The sequence below is a fragment of the Gadus macrocephalus genome, chromosome 15 (assembly GCF_031168955.1).
Source record: "Gadus macrocephalus chromosome 15, ASM3116895v1".
Taxonomy (NCBI): domain Eukaryota; kingdom Metazoa; phylum Chordata; class Actinopteri; order Gadiformes; family Gadidae; genus Gadus; species Gadus macrocephalus.
The window spans coordinates 6,127,078-6,144,942 of NC_082396.1; the positions used below are offsets into that span (position 1 = coordinate 6,127,078).

Consider the following 17,865-nt stretch of genomic DNA (forward strand, 5'->3'; position numbering starts at 1 on the left):
GGGAATTTATTTTATTTTTTTATTTTATTTTTTCCAGCGGCAGCGAATGATAGGTAGGTTGTTTTCATTTAAAAACGAGAAAATTCGCTCATCCTTGTACAGAATGAAGAGGTGCTGTACCAAAACGTGATTATAGTTTGCATAAAAAAAAAAAACCGGAACCAAACGGTCGGAAACCGGAACCAAACAAAAAAAAATGTTAGGCCTGAGAGGGGAAACATAAGGCTATGTAATCTAATCAGACTGTTACCATACCACTTTTTTGTTTAGTTAACCTTTGATTTCAATGGTGTACACATTTTACTAAATAAAATACATCTTATTGATTATCTTTATGAATGACTCAAACTGATATAATGGAATAATCCTGGCGGCAACACAATCCAGTGTGGTAATGTGGAGGTAGCTCCCCAAACAGTACGAACATAAGTGCAGCCAGTCCACCTACTGTGACATTTATTTTCAGTAAATGTACTGATTAGCCTAATTAACATAGTAGGCGTGTGTTGAGTATGATTTGGACACATACATTTCCAAGATGTAGTACTTCATTGATAACATGCATTTAAGATGACTTTATTAAGTTCACAAACCACCCTATTTAAATATATTAGTCATGTGTTTATAGTTATCATTGTTGAACCAAAAAGGGAATATCAGGGTTTAATCACATAGTCCCCGGTAACTGAAGTATCGACACATCTGATCAGTTCTCTCCAACAATGCTCTATTAAAAGCAGAGTTGCCTTTCTCTAAATGGCAGCCTTTCCTGGCAGAGCTATTTTACCGATCTATTAAAAGCAGTGTAACAGGACAGCAGGCATTGCTGTTGTTCTGTGTGTATCTTGTTTAACACGCTGGAGTAGGATTTGAGACTAGCAGGGATCAGCCACTTCCTGGTGCAGTCCGGAGGAGGAGTTGTCTGGGACATAGGATAAGGGAGCTCCTTTTGCTGTATCTGACTGAAGGAACCAGTTGGCTGGTCGCAAACTGCTTATTTTGGTATTAAAAACTTCAGTGAGACAGCCTCACTGCATTTCGCTGTGGAAGTACGGATGATGTCACCATCGGTGATGCATAGCAATGCTTTTATGATTTGAATTTCTAATGACCGATAATTCAAATAGCCGCAGCTGTCCTTCGCAACTTGAGCATTGTTAACTAATGCTATTTTTGATGGATAATAGACATCATCACTGCCTTCCTTATTCCAAGTTGTGCTATGAACTGTTTTTTAACCTCGAGGGAAAGTTCCTTTCTTACGTGCATTAAAATAATCCCATAATGCATTCTGATAATAAAACAATAGACACTAATAAAAGATGGTTCGGAGTGGGATTTGTCCGGATGGGAGCTGATGCATACAGTGTGAATGCATGCATGACATCTGGAGGGGTCATGTGTTGTATCACTGAGCTGTTTGGGGCACATGATCCCCAGGGTCTGTGTTTTCCATAAAGTCTTGATGCTTGGTGGGAAACCTCCCATGTCCCAGTGGGACGGTCCCAGGATGTGAGTTCAGACTCTCTCACCAGTCAATCAACATGGCTCCTCTTTGTACCGATTTCTAAATGGCGGTTTTGATATCAAACGATTGTTTATTTAGGAGTGGTTCAGTGAAGTATGAGCTGTTTGCTTTATCATAGTTCTTTTTTTCTGTTTAAGATGAAGCAATGTTTGGTTTTTCTCTGATGTTCTTCACTAAAATCTTTATAAAAACACAATGACCCCTTTTGACAGCTAGTCATCGCTTCACTGGGTCCTGAGTGGATGGCTAACTGTCTGAATCTGATATTAAATCATGATGTACTGCTTCTGCATCGTACAGGGATGTGGTCCCACACCATGACTGTGCGAGATTACCAGGACCTCATAGACCGAGGATGGAGAAGGCAAGAACATACACTCTCTCTCATTGACTCACTGACTCGGCCTGTTCTGTTGCCACACAATCTTTGTTCTTTGATAATGAAACATGCCTCATGAATGATGCAAACCTATTCCCTCATTTAACAGAAGTGGGAAGTACGTCTACAAGCCAACAATGAAGAAGACGTGCTGTCCACAATACACCATCAGGTAAACATTGTTTATTTATACACTTTGTGCCCTGGCAAAATTATAAACAATAATAATAATAGTTATTACTATCGTATATTAAGGAAGACGTAAAAGCTGTAGACATACACTGATATTAATGCTGGACTTAGGTCAGATTACTTTGGTAAGGAAAGTGGTATAAAAACATACTCCTCTCCCCTCTGTGCGGCTGCCAAGATGCCACGCGTTGAACTTCCAGCCTGCCAAATCCCACAAGAAGACCCTGAAGAAGATGAGCAAGTTCCTGTCCAAAGGGGAGCTCCCGGCCGGAGGCCCAGATGGTGAGTCTGGTCTTCAGCCAACAAGGGCTTCATCTACGCCAGCTCCTATTGAGTTATGCTTCGTTAATCGGGTCTTTGGTTAAACGTTTTCATTTGTAGTTGTAGATTTATTATCATCATTTACGCTAACACTTTATATTAAGGTACACATATGAACCGTTGGGTAGTTGCTTATTGGCATGCATACAAGTAGCATATTGGCTTTTTAGTAGTCATTTAAAGCACTTATTAATGCCTTATTCTGCATAACTATATTCGACAAATACTCAGGTTAGGGTTAGCCCTATTCATGTGCAACAACTTCCTTACTATCAATAAGCAGTAATTAGTATGTTATTGAGGGAAACTAGCATATTAACAGCATATTAGTTGTAGAAAATGGAAATGTAGAATAAGGCATTAATAAGTGCTTCATAATGACTAATAAAGAGCCAATATTCTACTAATATGCATGCCAACAATGGTTAATATATAGTTTTACCATACTTATATATTGGGGTTTCACCGTTTGACACCGCAATGTAAAACCTCGGGTACAGGACATTAAAGGGCTGTTGTCTGTTGTGTCCTGTGTTAGAAGAGCCAATGGACTCCGTCTGTGAGGAAGCGGGCCTGAAGAGGACCGCCAAGGCCTGCCCCACCCAGGTGGAGGTTGCAGCCGTCCCAGAACCTCAGCCAGAGGGGCTGGTGGCAAGTGCACCAGCGGCCCCGGAGAAATCCGGACAAGACGGCCCGCCAACTGTCCAAGACGGTCCTCCGACTGTCCAAGACGCTGGACTGCCAAGTTCAACTCACAAACCAGGTAAGATAACATCTATGACCTATGGATATGATCTGAAATCAACTTCAGCTTAAGCCTAAGCCTGTTGTCCATACTGTTTGTTAAACTAAAACTCTGTTCTAATATGTTTGTGTACTTTTCCATAGCTAAATGCTTGCTAATGTCTGCTAAATGTAAATGTGAAACAAAAGAGGAGCAGAGACGTCATCATTGGTTAAATCTCTGGGAAGTTTTTGCAAGAGTTTCAAGCTTTTTTTTCTTTGGATTTTATTTGTTTGTTTTGTTTTACATAGAAAGTCCTCCTCAAACTTTCCTGGTCGCATGATACAATAACTTTCTACACTTCTACTTGCCACATCAGGATCCTCATTTGGTTATACTCCCATTAGTGACCATACCTAACATGTCCTAATAGGCTGTTGGTTCTGACCATTCATAATCTTACTGTATTAGCACTTAACCAGGCGACTGTATCGTTATATTGAGTTGTATTGGCATTTCACTGCAATCCGTGGGACCATACGTGGCTGTAGTACCTCAGCCTACCAGAAGAGGGCAGTGCTCCCCTTGTAATAGTCTCTAATTTGAAGCGCTGTGTGAATAACTCTGGAGTTCCCTCGACTGTTCCATTAATCAATCCAGTTATCTAACTCTCCGTCAAGACTTCCTCCCTTCTCTGCGGGGCAGGATGCGCTCTGACAGCTCCCAGTAACAAAGGGGGTAATGAATGAATAACACTCCCAGCAAACTGATAATAAACGCTTAGACGTGGCACATCTCCCCACTGCTCACATTTCATTTCTCTGACGCTCTCAGCCGTCCAAAGGTGCCTCTCCTCTTCCCCATTCATCATTCAGACAGGGAGGGAGATTGAAGGGGAAAGGCCTGGCAAACTACTGTTAGAGAGGTGGTGGTTCCAGACCTAGACGTAAACAAACGCTCACAGAGGGAGTGTCTCAGATGGGTTGATTCTTATGGACACCTTGGGTAATGGTGCTGTGTAGCCTAAGTGCAACATTGAGGGCTGTGCTCACGCTCACTCTCTCTGTCTCTTTCTCTGTCTGCCTCTCCATCTCTGACTCTTTGTCTCTCTCGACTTAATCAGTCTGACTCTCACCGTCGGACTCTCTCTTGCTCTGTCTCACTCTCTCTCTCTGACCCTCCCTCCTCCCTTTTGACTATCAATTGCTCTCACTCTCTTTCTCGGAATCCCTAGAAAAACAGCCCCCCCCTCATCAGAGAGCTGGGGAGGAAGCAGACATTGAGTGTACTTACGCCAACACCCCCCCCCCCCCCCAACACACCTCCTTCATCCCTACCACCATCGAGCCCCTCCCACCCCCAACACAAAACACCTGGATGATGCGCCCCCCCTGGCTTTTATGACCTCAGCGATTTACGGTCGTTGGCAGGTTCCAGTGCTGTCTTGCTTTTTACAGATGGATGGAAACGCACAGCGGAAACGTGCCTCAAGTCTCCCGTTCTCCAACAGGGGGCCACTGCAGGGAAGATAACCTGTGATTAATATGTTTTGGAAAGTCTATGCGCAAGTGTGTATATATTGTGTTTTGACACAGGTTCCTGTGAATGAGTTACGAACCAGGAACAGCAGGATAATACATTTGGAATATAGGGCAGGCCTTTTCCCCCTTTGACTGTATATGTTATTTGTACAGTGCGATTAGATTATTTGTCTTTATTTTTCCCTTTCACGTTGGAGGTTGTGATTTTGGTGACTGGTGATGTCATCTCTATTTTTATCCTAAAATTATTCTTGTTGTACTGGACAATGGTGTTTGCCATTATTTTAATACAAATCTTTGTATATCACTGTGCTGGTGATGCTTAACCAATCTACGCAGGTTTATAGTGCAGGACTATAAACATTTAGCCCCATCCTGGTGTAAATACTACCCCTGGTCTTTTCTTGGCACTTTAACGGGCAATTACCATATAAGTCTGTCTTCTGGATCTGCTTGTCTGCAGTGTTTGTTTAGAGCTGGCGGAAGGGGAGGCAGAGCGTCACCTGCCAGGCACTTCTCCAGGGGAGATTTTGACGTGCCATAAAACCATCCTGCCAGCTCCGAGTGTCAGGGTGGCTTTACCTACCCAGTGATAACAGAGCAGCCTCCTCTCTCCTCTCTCCTCTCCTTCGACAATTAGCTTTGTGTCTTCAAAACCTGCCTCTGTGTGTGGCTGGGGAAGGAAAGTAGAAGGAGGTATGGGTGCCGCGGTGGGGCGGGTGCAGTTGTTTTTTATAGAGTGTTAACTGCTGGAAAGGGAGCATCCGTCTCGCACCAGAAGCGATCCGTCAGACTGTATCTATAAGAGAGCTGAACTCTCTCTCCTCCAGTACGTGCGTGCGCGGGAGACGAGAGGCTAGTGTGTGTGTGTGTGTGTGTGTGTGTGTGTGTGTGTGTGTGTGTGTGTGTGTGTGTGTGTGTGTGTGTGTGTGTGTGTGTGTGTGTGTTGAGCCGTTTGAGGAGGTCACTGTATAAGGGCGAGTGTGCGTGTGGACCAGTCAAACAGTGTCGTGAACAGTATCCAGATATTGGTTCTGGTTCCTGTACCACGGGGGGGATGGAGGATGTAGTTTACATCGGCCCCCTTGTCCTGACCGGTCGCTCCCCATTACAGACCAACACGGGAAGCTTGCGTAGATAGTGAGATAACAGCTTACCAGTAAATGCTTCACATTCAAGGGATTTTATCGTAAGGACTGCCATTATAACTAGCCTTCTGCCCACGATTATTCCATATACCGTATATATATATATTTTTTTCAACATAATATTGCATATTACTGAAAACCTACAAGACAGACTTGAACAATTTGCCCATGGTATGTCTAATCCACTATTAGCCGGCTGGATATTTCTGCATGAGTGTTAGAAGCTGTGGCTAATGATGTCCCTCCAGACTGTAAATAGCAGGATCAACGGAGGTGCCTACATTTGAGACGCATTATGTTAAACGCCTCCCCCCCCCCCCCCCCCCCTTTCACAGTCTTGACATCATCTGTGATGCGGGGCTGGTGGGTCTTTCATTGACAAACCGAGTTGATAGGGGTGTCTGGCGGTGGAGTGGAACAGGAAATGGTTGTCGTTTCCTTATTGCTCTAAACAGGATGTGGGAGTGTAAACTGTTGACTTGGGATGCCCGGGCCGCTGGAGGGCTTGGCAGGAGTCCAGCAGTGAGAGGAGGATGGGGTGCAGGGGACGGCTGTAATGAACGGGCCCGACATGTGTTTCTCTGCACATCGTGAATGCATTTCAAACATGCCCCCGGAACAACCTTTTTCTCTGAGTCGTTTTGGCTGAATATCAGACTTAAGTTTTAGATTTTCAGTCGAGTATGAGTTCATTCTGTCTGTCTGTATGTGTGCTGAGCAGAAGTTGTGTTTTTTTTCCTGACCTGTACCTGCTTATCACCAATTTCCCTGGTGTAAATCCTTTCCCTTGTTAGCCCTATTGTGTGTGTGTGTGTGTGTGTGTGTGTGTGTGTGTGTGTGTGTGTGTGTGTGTGTGTGTGTGTGTGTGTGTGTGTGTGTGTGTGTGTGTGTGTGTGTGTGTGTGTGTGTGTGTGTGTGTGTGTGTGTGTGTGTGTGTTGTCCTCCTCCTCTAGGGCAGGCCAAGCCCATTTGAAACTCTCGCACCTGCAAAATCATTCCCAAATGTGGGACTGCCTCTGTGGTGAGGCCGTTATTACAGGACCACAGCGGGGAAAAGTGCTCTTCCTCTAGGCAATAACCCGGTCATTACACCGAATCCCACATCGTATGTATTTCATCCGTAGGCTCTGTCTGTGATCTTTCCTTTCTTTTTATTTTCGTTTTTTTCCCTCTGCATCTCTTTTGTTCATTTTGACTCTGCTCCGGAGCAGGTTGGAGCAGGCCCCGGCTCCACGCCCAACTGATGTACTCACAATGTACTCCTTATGTGAAGCTCTGCGTCCCTCACGTTCTTTGGAACCTATTATGTTGTTTTTTTTATAATTTAAGGTTAACTTGTTAGTAACGGAGTGACACCAGAACGTAGGTTGAGACGTTGATATCCATTTGAACTCTGATTGACCAGCACCAGAACAATGTTACGAGTTCCCTACCTAACAGGTGAGGTAGGGTGCCCCCTAGGGCATGGGAATAACAATGCATACTGTTGACTCACTATTGCATAAATAACAGAACCCTTTCTCTGCCACAGGGAAGGGGGCGGACCCAGCCCGGCCGCCCTGCCGGAAGGCCAAGGACCTCCGGAAGGAGCGCCGCCTGCAGAAGGAGCAGATCAAACGGGCCGTGGGGGGCGACTCTGGCGCCTCGCCCGCCACCCCCACCACCCCCACCCCCACCCAGGCCCCGCCCGGCCACGCCCCCCAGCCCAAACCCCTGGAGGCGTTCATTCACGAGTCGCTACCCGACACCGCCCTCCATCGCCTTGAGGTGAGAGGAAGTGCGAACGACAGTAACAACACGTCGTACCGCTTTGGGGGTTTTCCTACGCATGTGTGTGTGTGTTGGTGTCAGGAGGGGCTTTTAATCAGGCTTGAATTGGCTTTTAGTTATGGTTTCTTCTGCATGGAACATTCCAGCACGAGATATTGCTTTTGCCTTTTTAATAGAGCCTCCCGGTCCAAGGGGCTTCACCATGTGTTTATGTTTTTGGGGAGAATCGCAGCCCGAACAGGAAGTGGGCCCAAAAACAGCCACACCACACACGCACACCACACACGCACACCACACGCACACACACACACACACACATGCCGGCTCAGGTTACCCTCCTGATCACATCAGACCGCACTGGCCGCCATAGAAGGCTCTGAGGATGTGGAGAAGAAGCCTTGGATGCAGGAACAGTGGGGGGTGGAGGGTGTCAGAGGGAGCGAGCTGGATGTGAGGTCCGCTGGTAGGGGGAGGGGGGGGAATTCATCCAGCTGTTGAGAGCTTCCGAAGCCGCCGATGTTGGCAGAGTGACATCATCCCGAGGCAGGTCAGCGACGCGTCTGAAGATTTGCTGATGTTGCAACGGTCCCGCTCGTTCTGGTCTCAGGGGAGCTCCGGCGGTCCCGGACCCCTTCACAGGCGCCTCGTCCCGATGGGATTAGTTGCTGTCAGGCCCCGCCGTTGTTCAATCTGCTTGAGTGAGCTTGGGGCGCAGGAGCTTACCCCATCCCCGAACGGAGTTGAACCTCGCAAAGCATCCAGGGCAGCTAATTGGACGAAGGCGTCGGTTTCGACCAAGTATGCACTTTAACGGCGTGCACGCGTATAGATAGGCTTCCTGCTCTTCAACCCCGAACGAGGATGTTTTCTTAAGTGATGGTAAACAGATCAGCGACGCCCCCCGCCCCCTCAGGCCTGGTTTCTAACGAGCCAAGAGGTTCCGACGGCACTTGTTTTAAACGAAGAGGGCCGTTCACACCCGAGCAATTAAAATCAGTCCGGCTCCTTTTCATGGTAAACAGAAACACAGATGTTGACCGCGGCAGGACACTCTGCGAGAGCGTCGAGTCTGCGTCCTGAACTGGAGGGCATCGTTCAGACGGACACGAGGGCATCGTTCAGACGGACACGAGGGCATCGTTCAGACGGACACGAGGGCCTGGAGGGAAAGGTCGAGAGGATACAGATGAGAAGAACACTTATACCTATTACCAGGACCTCTCTGGTCTTTGCCGTTCTACGGGAACGGCGGTTCCGGCCTTAGTGCCGGTATATTAGCGTTTAATTAATAATATATGTTGAGCACCTTCCCTCGTCAAATGTTGGCTAACCCTTTGCCGTTATTCAAATATTAAATAATATTTAATGTTATTTTCATTAACTAACACACATACAATTTCATGCGTGTTCATAACGGAGAAAGTCATTTTGGGATTGACCACCTACTCCATTGGCCTCCCTTCAACGATATATATATATATGTTGTTTTGCCAGCCACCAGCAGGGGGCAGTATGGTCCTGTATTTCAAAGGGACTGAGCCGCTGTCCACTGTGAGTGAACTCTCCTGCTAGACTTGCAGTTTCTTCATATCACGGCCCCATTAGGCCTCCTGGTGTTCACATGCTATGGTTTGGCTGTCAAACCGGACCACTATATTTATTTATCCATCCACTTTAGACGTGGAGCCTGCTCTTTGTTTTGCGGGCCTTACTGGAGAGTTGAGGGATTGTTTTGATTACGAGTGGTGCCTCTAGGATGAGGCCTTAGAAGGCCAAAATCCTTCATTTTTAATTAAATCCCAACCAAAGCCACTTGTATTACATGGCGTTTCTTCAACATTCTTGAAGTAGTCCAACTTCAGCCCATTGGTGTTGGATCACAAGAATATTCCGCGCGGTGCGTTTTAGCCACACCGGCTACGTTCGCGGTATCGGCCGGAGCAAGTAATTTCGTCCGATCACTGGATAGCTGGAGGTTTGAGCCCGAACAAATAAAATGTCTTGACTTGAGGGTTTATCCTCTCACGTAACGTTCTGTGATCTCTTTGTTTGAGCAACGGATGGGGTGCCAAGCCGTGCTATGAGAGCTCAGCCGAGATCCAACTCAAACAAACCCCGGGCTCAATCCCTCCTCTCCCCAAATTCCCGTCCCTCGGCGGAATCTCGGAGTCCGAGGATTCACATGGTGCCGGCCGGCGTGCCAACACAAGCGTCTAACGCAGAGAGCGGTTAATCGAAACGGAGCCAGACGATGTTGAGAGGGTGAACGGGTGAGGGTGAACTTATGGTGATGTTATAGCGACACACTGCTAGTTCATCCACAACCCATCCGGTGAAGGGATGCGATCCTCCCCAACTGCGACACAGTCACAGTTTGGGGAGGATCGCATCCCTTTTCTTATTCAACCACAAAACCATCCACTACCGGGCTGCGACTCTCCCCATCAGGACAGATTCATGCTCCATTTCCTCAGAGGGAAAATCCAAGTTTTTGTTACTGCTTGCTTGAATGATTGTGATTGATGCCAGAAATTTTTATTAATCAATGTATGGCTTCCTTCCATGTATGACAACCATGTATGCGCCCAGTACTTGTCTACCTTAATGTGTTGTTTGTAATGATAAGTAGCAATAATGTATGAGTCAAGTCTTAATCTAGCATGACTCAAGAATATTCTTTTGTTGTGTGTAAGTTGTCAAAAGTTTCTTGTTTTCCTGTTGCTCCTGTCAGACACCTGTCTGCGCGAATGTCTTGCCATGGAAACGGACACAAACACACCCTTGCTCTGCATCATTAGTCTTCCCCCATCAAGTCACAGCTGTGGTGGGAGTGGTCCTCCTTCGACGGTGGGAAAGACTTCTCTGAAAGAGGATTAGGCGTGGGGTTATCTCACAGAAGTTGCAGTTTTTAATGGCTCAAGAAATCTCCAAACTAGGACTCCAAAGCAGTTTTATTTGACTGGTAATGGTCCATAGACTTCTGGGTGCACACATGTTGCAGCCAAAATAACTTATGAGTTTTCTTTGGCAGGACTTGAAAAAGGTTGTGTTTTTGTCCATTTTCAGCACGATTACTGTCTCGTCCTCTCACTTTATATCCCTCTCTCTCTCTTTCTCGCTCGCTCTTTTCTCTTTGATTTGTGATAATTTGGCCTCTCTTTTTGTTCTCCTCACTTATGTCTCTCCTCTCTCCTCTCTCCGCTCTCGCTCTCGCTCTCGCTCTCACACACACTCACACAAAGGGGCTGTGGTCCCTCCCAGCTCCTCCATGTTAACCCTTTGTCCGGCGGGCCTCTCGTTCTTGTGTTGAAGGTGAGGCTAGTGCGCTCCAGCCCCCCTTGCCCACAGTTCAAAGCCTCTTTCAACGCCTCCTACCAGGTGTACAAACTCTACCAGATGGCCATTCACAAGGACCCTCCTGAAAAGCCCTCCGAGAGCCAGGTCAGCGGGGGGACGGCGTGGTGGGGTGTGGAGGTCAACCTGCTCGGAGGGAGAAGCAGGCTGGAGCTCTGAGACCAGGGGTCCAGGGGGTGTGCGGGGGGCCATTGTTTGGTCCTGCCAACTATTGGCGATTCTTCATGTGTTTAAAAAAAATAATCATAGTCACCAGTGGACGTTTTTGAATATCATTCCTTTTGGGTAACATAAAACATAACAGAATGTTGGATGATATTCAAAAACGTCCACTGGGCACTATACTTTAGTTTTAAAAGTTTACCAAAGATGCCATAAAAGTTCAAAAAGTACAGGTGTGAACAGAAGTGAGTCATCTGTTATTTTAATTGTAGCCGAGACCGTTCAATTTATAAAACCCATTTTCTCCGGGTAGAATCTTTGAGAAACGTAGGCCGTGCATTTAATTCAATTGAAGAAAAAGGGAATCAAAGAGAGTGGTATTAAAGAAAGTGTGAGATTGGGTGAAGGAGAGTGCACACCAAGATGTTGGATAAGAAATGAATGGTGTGTGGTGGGGAGTGTGTGTGTGTGAGAGAGAGGGTCAACATAAAAAGAGGCTCAGAGAGAATTAATACTTGAAGAAAATGAATGGAGTAAAATGTTTCCATAAGCCGTTGGGTGAGAGCAGTGTTTCTACAGGTGTCCGTGTAGCCTCAGTAGCCTGGCTCGCTCGTTAGTATTGAGCTGTTTTCTTTTGCTTGCGAGGGAGGGAGGGAGGTGGTGGTTCAGCTCATTCACTCCCCCCCCCTTCCCCCAGCCAGACCCCCCTCCGTGTACCCCTTCCGTACCCTGGCCTGTCCCTGAATTACCCCAGCCCAAGCGAACTGGCATCTCAATCTCATTTTCGCAGCAACACAATTACAGCCGGTACTTTTCAAATGTCTTTGGGACAATCTGTTTCGCCCGATTGAAAACCTTTTTCGTGAGTACGTATTTGGTCGGACTACACACGTACCTCCTGTACGTATTTCTCCATTCCTGCAGACCTCGTTCACACCGCGTCCAGACTCTGGAGCCTGACTTCTCGTTAACGTTGGCGGGTTGCTTCTCCCTGGTAGTGGCTGGGCAGCGCACTAGCCTCCTCTTCAAAGGCAGAACAAGAACATAAACGCCCTGACACGATTCTGTGCAACATCTGCCTGAGCCCACCGGCCTGGGCCTAACACGTACCACTGCTGTACTGCATGAACCCCAGGCCTCGGTGGTGACCCCTTCACTGCACGATACGTTACTGTGTCCAAACCCCATCTATCTATCATCAACCCCCCCCTCCCCATCCTATCCCACCTCACACTGTTCCTCTTAAGTCCTTATTCTCCCCTCCTCCCTTCCACCTGCTCTTCCATTCCATCTGTGTGCCTCTTGAACCACAATGCCTCTCTCCTCGTTGACCTAACACAACCCCCTACAACCCCCCCCCCCCATGCTACTTGAAGGTGAGGCTAGTGGCGGTCAGCTTTGACGACCCCACGTTCGCGGCGACCTTTGAGCAGTCCGCGGCGCTGTACGCCCGCTACCAGGCGGCGGTGCACGGCGACGCCGCCAGCGAGTGTGATGAGAGCGAGGTACTGTGATGCTTATGATTCCCACTCCGAACCCCACAACCACCACCTCCACCACCCCCTACCTAAGAACTGCACCAGGGGTGTTGCATGTCTGATCCGTTCTAGGCGGTTGCATGGCAGAACGTTGCACTGTCCCGCGTCACTCTCCGCGTCCACTTTGACTGCGTCCACTGTTGAGCCACACTCGTCACCGGCCACCATGGTATTGCTTCATTGATGGCTTTGTTGGTGCATGCCGGAAGTAATAGCTTAACTGCGTTTGGGTGTATAAGTCAGCCTCGTTTTACGTTTACATTTAGGGCATTTAGCAGACAATATATCACTGCCGGTACAGTAATGATGTTCATAGACAAAAGTGTCAAGCACTAACAATCACTAGGTTAACCCATTCCCAGTACATAACAAAGATAGCTAGGATAAGACGCTACACGATGCTATGTACTATTTTTTTAGTGCCAGAACGTACAATTGTCTAAGTGGGGTGTTTTTAGGAGAGTAAAGGGGGAGACTATACAGAGGCCATATGAGCTCTGAATTAGTGAGTCTGGAGTCTCTTACGGAAGCCTAACGTCCTGACGTCGGCAGGGAGCTCGTTCCACCGTGTTCTCACGCATATGATGTTGCAGAATCAGACCCTGGGTGAGTTGGTCTCGGGCTCATGCTGCCGTAGGTTAAACCCCAGCCTTACTTGACCACGCCACAGTGTTGACGGAGGGCGATGGAATGTTTTTCGAGGCGTTTTCACCAACTACGCTGGTAGTTACAGTTACAGGAAATTGCGGGGCAGACTGCAGGATATGCCTCCCCATCAACGGCGGTTAATCCCTGCTGCCACAGCACAGCAGAGCGCTGCTCGATCTGACGACGATGACCATATGCTGTGTTTTTACCTAGAGGGGTTGCTTACATATACAGCATATCAAATATTGAAGAAATATTTCTTATCATAATTTAGAGAATTATACTAAACATGTCACTGGGTGTGGTATTGTGTTAAATGTATAGTGGAGCAATAGGCTGACAAATCTTCTTATTCTGATGAATGTAGGCTTCTGGTAAATGTAAATGCGCAGACTCCACTGTAGACAACCAAAAGGTATAAAGCCACTGCATGTTATTAAAGTGTTCCTTATGTAATTTTTAACCATAACTTGTTCAAAGTTTTAACTGGTGAAAAGCGTGTTGTGTGGTTGAACAGTCTGCACCGAGAGGAAGAACCCCAGCCCTGCATGAGGAAGAGGAGGGTGCTGCCATCTTCCCCTCTCCATTAATGTCAGGCTGCAGTAAAATTAAGTGTGCTTTGGGAAAAGGGGGAGGGAAAGTTTGTATTGTGTGAGTCACACTCTGATATTAATGCTAGGGTGCCTTTACGAGGAGGCGGGATAAATGCAAGGAATTCTTTGGTGGAAAGAGGGGAGGAAGCGGCGGTCTAGTCGGGATGCAGTCCCTCTGGAGGTTCTCCCCTACCTGAGAGGGCCTTTTGTCCCTAAAGAGCTGGAAAAATACCCCCCCTAACCCCCTCCACGAGCACCAATAACTCACACACACAAATTATTGAAGGTTCCAGCTTGTAAATCCTTGGGGCAAATTAATAAATAACCCAGAAATGTGAAATTGACTTGTTTGGGGTAGATACTTTCCTGGTGCCGTAATACTAGCTCTATTAATGTCTGCCTGTGCGTGTGTGTGTGTGCAAGAGAGATTTAATATTCACTTGAAACAAAATGGCCTCTAGCAAAAGATGTTGGAATCGGATGGCTAAACCAAAACTAATTCGATGTAAAACCAAACGCAAACATGTTGCCTCCTGGTGATGACAGTTCCCTTTTCTTATATCGACTTGGAGAAGGACAAGAGATTCTCCTGCTGAATGCGCTGATGACTAACGTGTAGAAGACTTGTGTCTCCAGTCCTGATTATTCACTCAGACTGGAAGCAGTGCATGGAAACGACTGGACGAGATACTACAGCGGTGCTCCCTAGACACGCTGTACTGGCGTCAGGGTTTGAGTGAAGCAGTTGGGTTTTTTTAGGGGGTCCTGAGAGCTCTGGTGGATTATTAAAAGTCAAGAGTTGTTGAAATGCAGCCAGACGGGAAAGCAGAAGTGTGCGTGTGTGTATTCCCTGTGTACTTTGTGTGCGTGTATTGCATGTGTAGTGTGTGCGTGTCTAGTATGTGTGCGTGTATTGCATGTGTACTGTGTTTAGTTGTGTGTGTGTACATGTACTTTGTGCGTGCGTGCGTGCACACGTGTCGGGGTTAAGTATCCAGGAGGGTAACTCTATCTTCCCCAGGGGCCGAGTCTTAAGCCTGCTCTGACAGACACACGAGCCACTGCGCAAGGCCTGCGATCCCCTCGGTAGCGCCTCCACAGACGCAGTTGGCCCTCTGCTCACTGAAAGTAGCATCGCACTAGCCTAGCATCGCGCTAGCCTAGCGTCACCCGTTTGAAACGCCCCGCTGCCGGTCCTCCCCTGTACATTCATACACGCAGCGCAATCAGGCCTCCTTTGTTAACCTCTCGTCCACAGATACTTGCTTATTCCCTTGTTTGTCCAGTGTCGGTCATTAAGACCCGCTACAAACACACACACACACACACGGTCACGAACGTGCGCGCACGCAGACCGCACAAGCTCTACAGATTACATTTTTCTGGCCTTTGCGGACCCCATTAATTAGCCCAGTCTCTTCCCAGAAGCTCTGACCCCCTTACACCCCACCACTGCGGCCGTGTTAGTTGAATAAAAACACATTGTTGAGTCTGGTAGTGTGCCATGCCTGCTGCGGAGGCTACCTGGGGAGATGGGTCATTCAGTGTTTGCGCAGGTATTTATTAATCCATTAAGGTTATTACCTAGGGGCCGAGTCTGGCACACTGTCTGCTGGCATCCTGGCCCCAAGCCAGCGGGGTGTGTGTGTGCGCTAGCCTGTGCGTGTGTGTGTCTGCGTGCGTACAGTGTTGTCCTACAGTAGAATGTCTTTGTGTAGGGCCACGTGCGTTTCCTACCTTGCCAAGAGTGGAAAGGAATCAGACACTGCTCCTTACACATCCAATCACGGCTTCCTCGACGTGACTGAGCCATTATACATGCAATTATTTCTGCTACACATGCACTCACAAACGCGCAGACACACACACACACACGTACACCAACAGTCACACACACGCAAACACAGTCACACGCATGTACACACACACTTGCACACACTGTGTGTCACACTTATTGGTCTTAACCACTGTGCTGAGCCGTAACTCTGAGTTCCTGCACATGTGGCATTCATTCTGGGGAAAACAAACCCTGCTTAATGTGTGTTTACCCCTCTCTATCCATGGCCAGAGCACTGCATCAAACACGTGACTGCACGACCATCCCAGGTCAAACGGACGCAAACAAAACAAGTAAAATGAAACAAACTGAATATAAAAAATATACTGTTTAATTTTGCGTTGGGGTTAATGAAATGGGAGGATTGTTGTGACAACCGGCGGTCCCTCTTGTATTCACCATCACACGTATGTGATTCCGGTTACCATCCAGAGTGTTCACCGTTCCCAGTCTGCCCATTAACGGGCTGGGTGAGCAGGTATACCAATGGGGGCTCCAGTTCCCCTCAGAGCCCCTCCACTTCCTCTGGAGGTCGGAGGTTAAAGCACTTTGTTTATTTCCTCCCACTGATGCATTTACCGGCATCGCAACGTTCGTCCATTATCATTTAAACTCAAAATCTTATGGCGGCATTTCAGTGCCTCGCTGAATATATTTATATTTAGCAGACGCTGTTATCCAATAAGTACAATAAGTACATTTGTCAGAAGAAGGTGAAAGAACAATATATCGCTGTTGGTACAGTAAGGTTGTTCATAGAAACAAGTGCCAAGCACTAATAGTCGTTGGGTTAACCCATTCCCTGCATGCAACAATGATAGCTAGGATAAGATGCCACACAACTATGTACGACATGCAATATGTGCGTACATAAAGTGCAAGGACGTACAACATACAATAAGTCGGAGGGTTGGGATACATATGTATTTGTTATTGTACGTCTGTGAAATAAGTAGTCTTAAAGAAGAAAATGGAAAAGATTCCAAAGCTATTTCTCGGGATTCAGAAAAGACATCCATTGTCAATATGTAATGGGGAAGGGGAAGAGCAACCAATCATAGACAGGGATACAATGGCCAATAACACTTGGTGCCAAAGAGAAAACCCACGCAAGAATGATCAGAGCGAGCAGGAAAACACTGCTACCACACGAGCAAAGAAAGCTTTTTTCGCATGGGGGCGTCAGTTGCGTGTGTGCGTGCTCATTTAATGATCGTCTACTCACAGGTTAGATTATGGCTCTTGTGAACAGAGGAATAATTTGCATGAGTGAAGTACAAGCGTTTGCATAAATTGTGTGTGTATGAGTGTGTGTGTGTAAAGCAATTTTTTGTCCTCAACCTTTTAGCAGCAATATGCCGCCATAGAATCTGATTTGATTAAATTGAGGTAATTGAAGTAAAATAATGTGAGAGGCTAGAAGATAGGAATTGTGTCATTGTCTTTTCTTTACTTAATTGGTTCCAGGAACTTCAACTCCTGCAATGACAGCAATCGTTTTAGGATGGTTAAGTAACAGTGCAGTAGCAATACCATTTCATCAGCCCTGTTTGTTTGTTTGTTTGCTCTGTGTGTGCATGGGGGGGGGGAGGGGTAGGTGATTTGTGGGTTAGAGTGAATAAGTAAGGGCTTGGCTGGTTAGTGTGTGTGTGTGTGTGTGTGTGTGTGTGCGCGCAATACTGTGTGTGCGCGTAAGAGATAGACTTGTGTGGCTCTCTGAAGAAGTGAAAGCTGAGTTTTCTGTTTATTTGTGGTTAGAATTGTGTCTTGTTTGTGTGTGAGAGAGACATACACACACTTTCCCTGGAACACACACATGTGTTTTGTGTAAGAGTGAATAAGTGAGAGCTCCACTGTGTCTCAGTGTTTATGTGTGCATACGTAAGTGTGTGCCTCCACAATGACTTCTGGCCTAATTGTGCGCAGATGATAGGTTTATTATAGTGCCGAGAGAGTGTTGCAGAGGAAGTGATGAGCTCCATGTGCTAGAAAGTGGGAACTTCCAGAAGGTAGGTAGGTGTGTGTGTGTGTGTGTGTGTGTGTGTGTGTGTGTGTGTGTGTGTGTGTGTGTGTGTGTGTGTGTGTGTGTGTGTGTGTGTGTGTGTGTGTGTGTGTGTGTGTGTGTGTGTG

The 17,865-nt window shown here is 47.0% G+C and overlaps 1 protein-coding gene across 1 annotated transcript in view; it reads left to right on the forward strand.

Moving 5' to 3' along the window:
* The window catches only part of LOC132473629 (arginyl-tRNA--protein transferase 1), a 56,597-nt gene that overhangs the window by 939 nt on the left and 37,793 nt on the right, over nt 1-17,865 (forward strand). Inside the window, 7 exon segments of the mRNA XM_060073835.1 lie at nt 1,829-1,892; nt 2,017-2,079; nt 2,278-2,381; nt 2,959-3,183; nt 7,365-7,600; nt 10,916-11,044; nt 12,496-12,624. Coding sequence (XP_059929818.1) covers nt 1,829-1,892; nt 2,017-2,079; nt 2,278-2,381; nt 2,959-3,183; nt 7,365-7,600; nt 10,916-11,044; nt 12,496-12,624 — 950 coding nt within the window.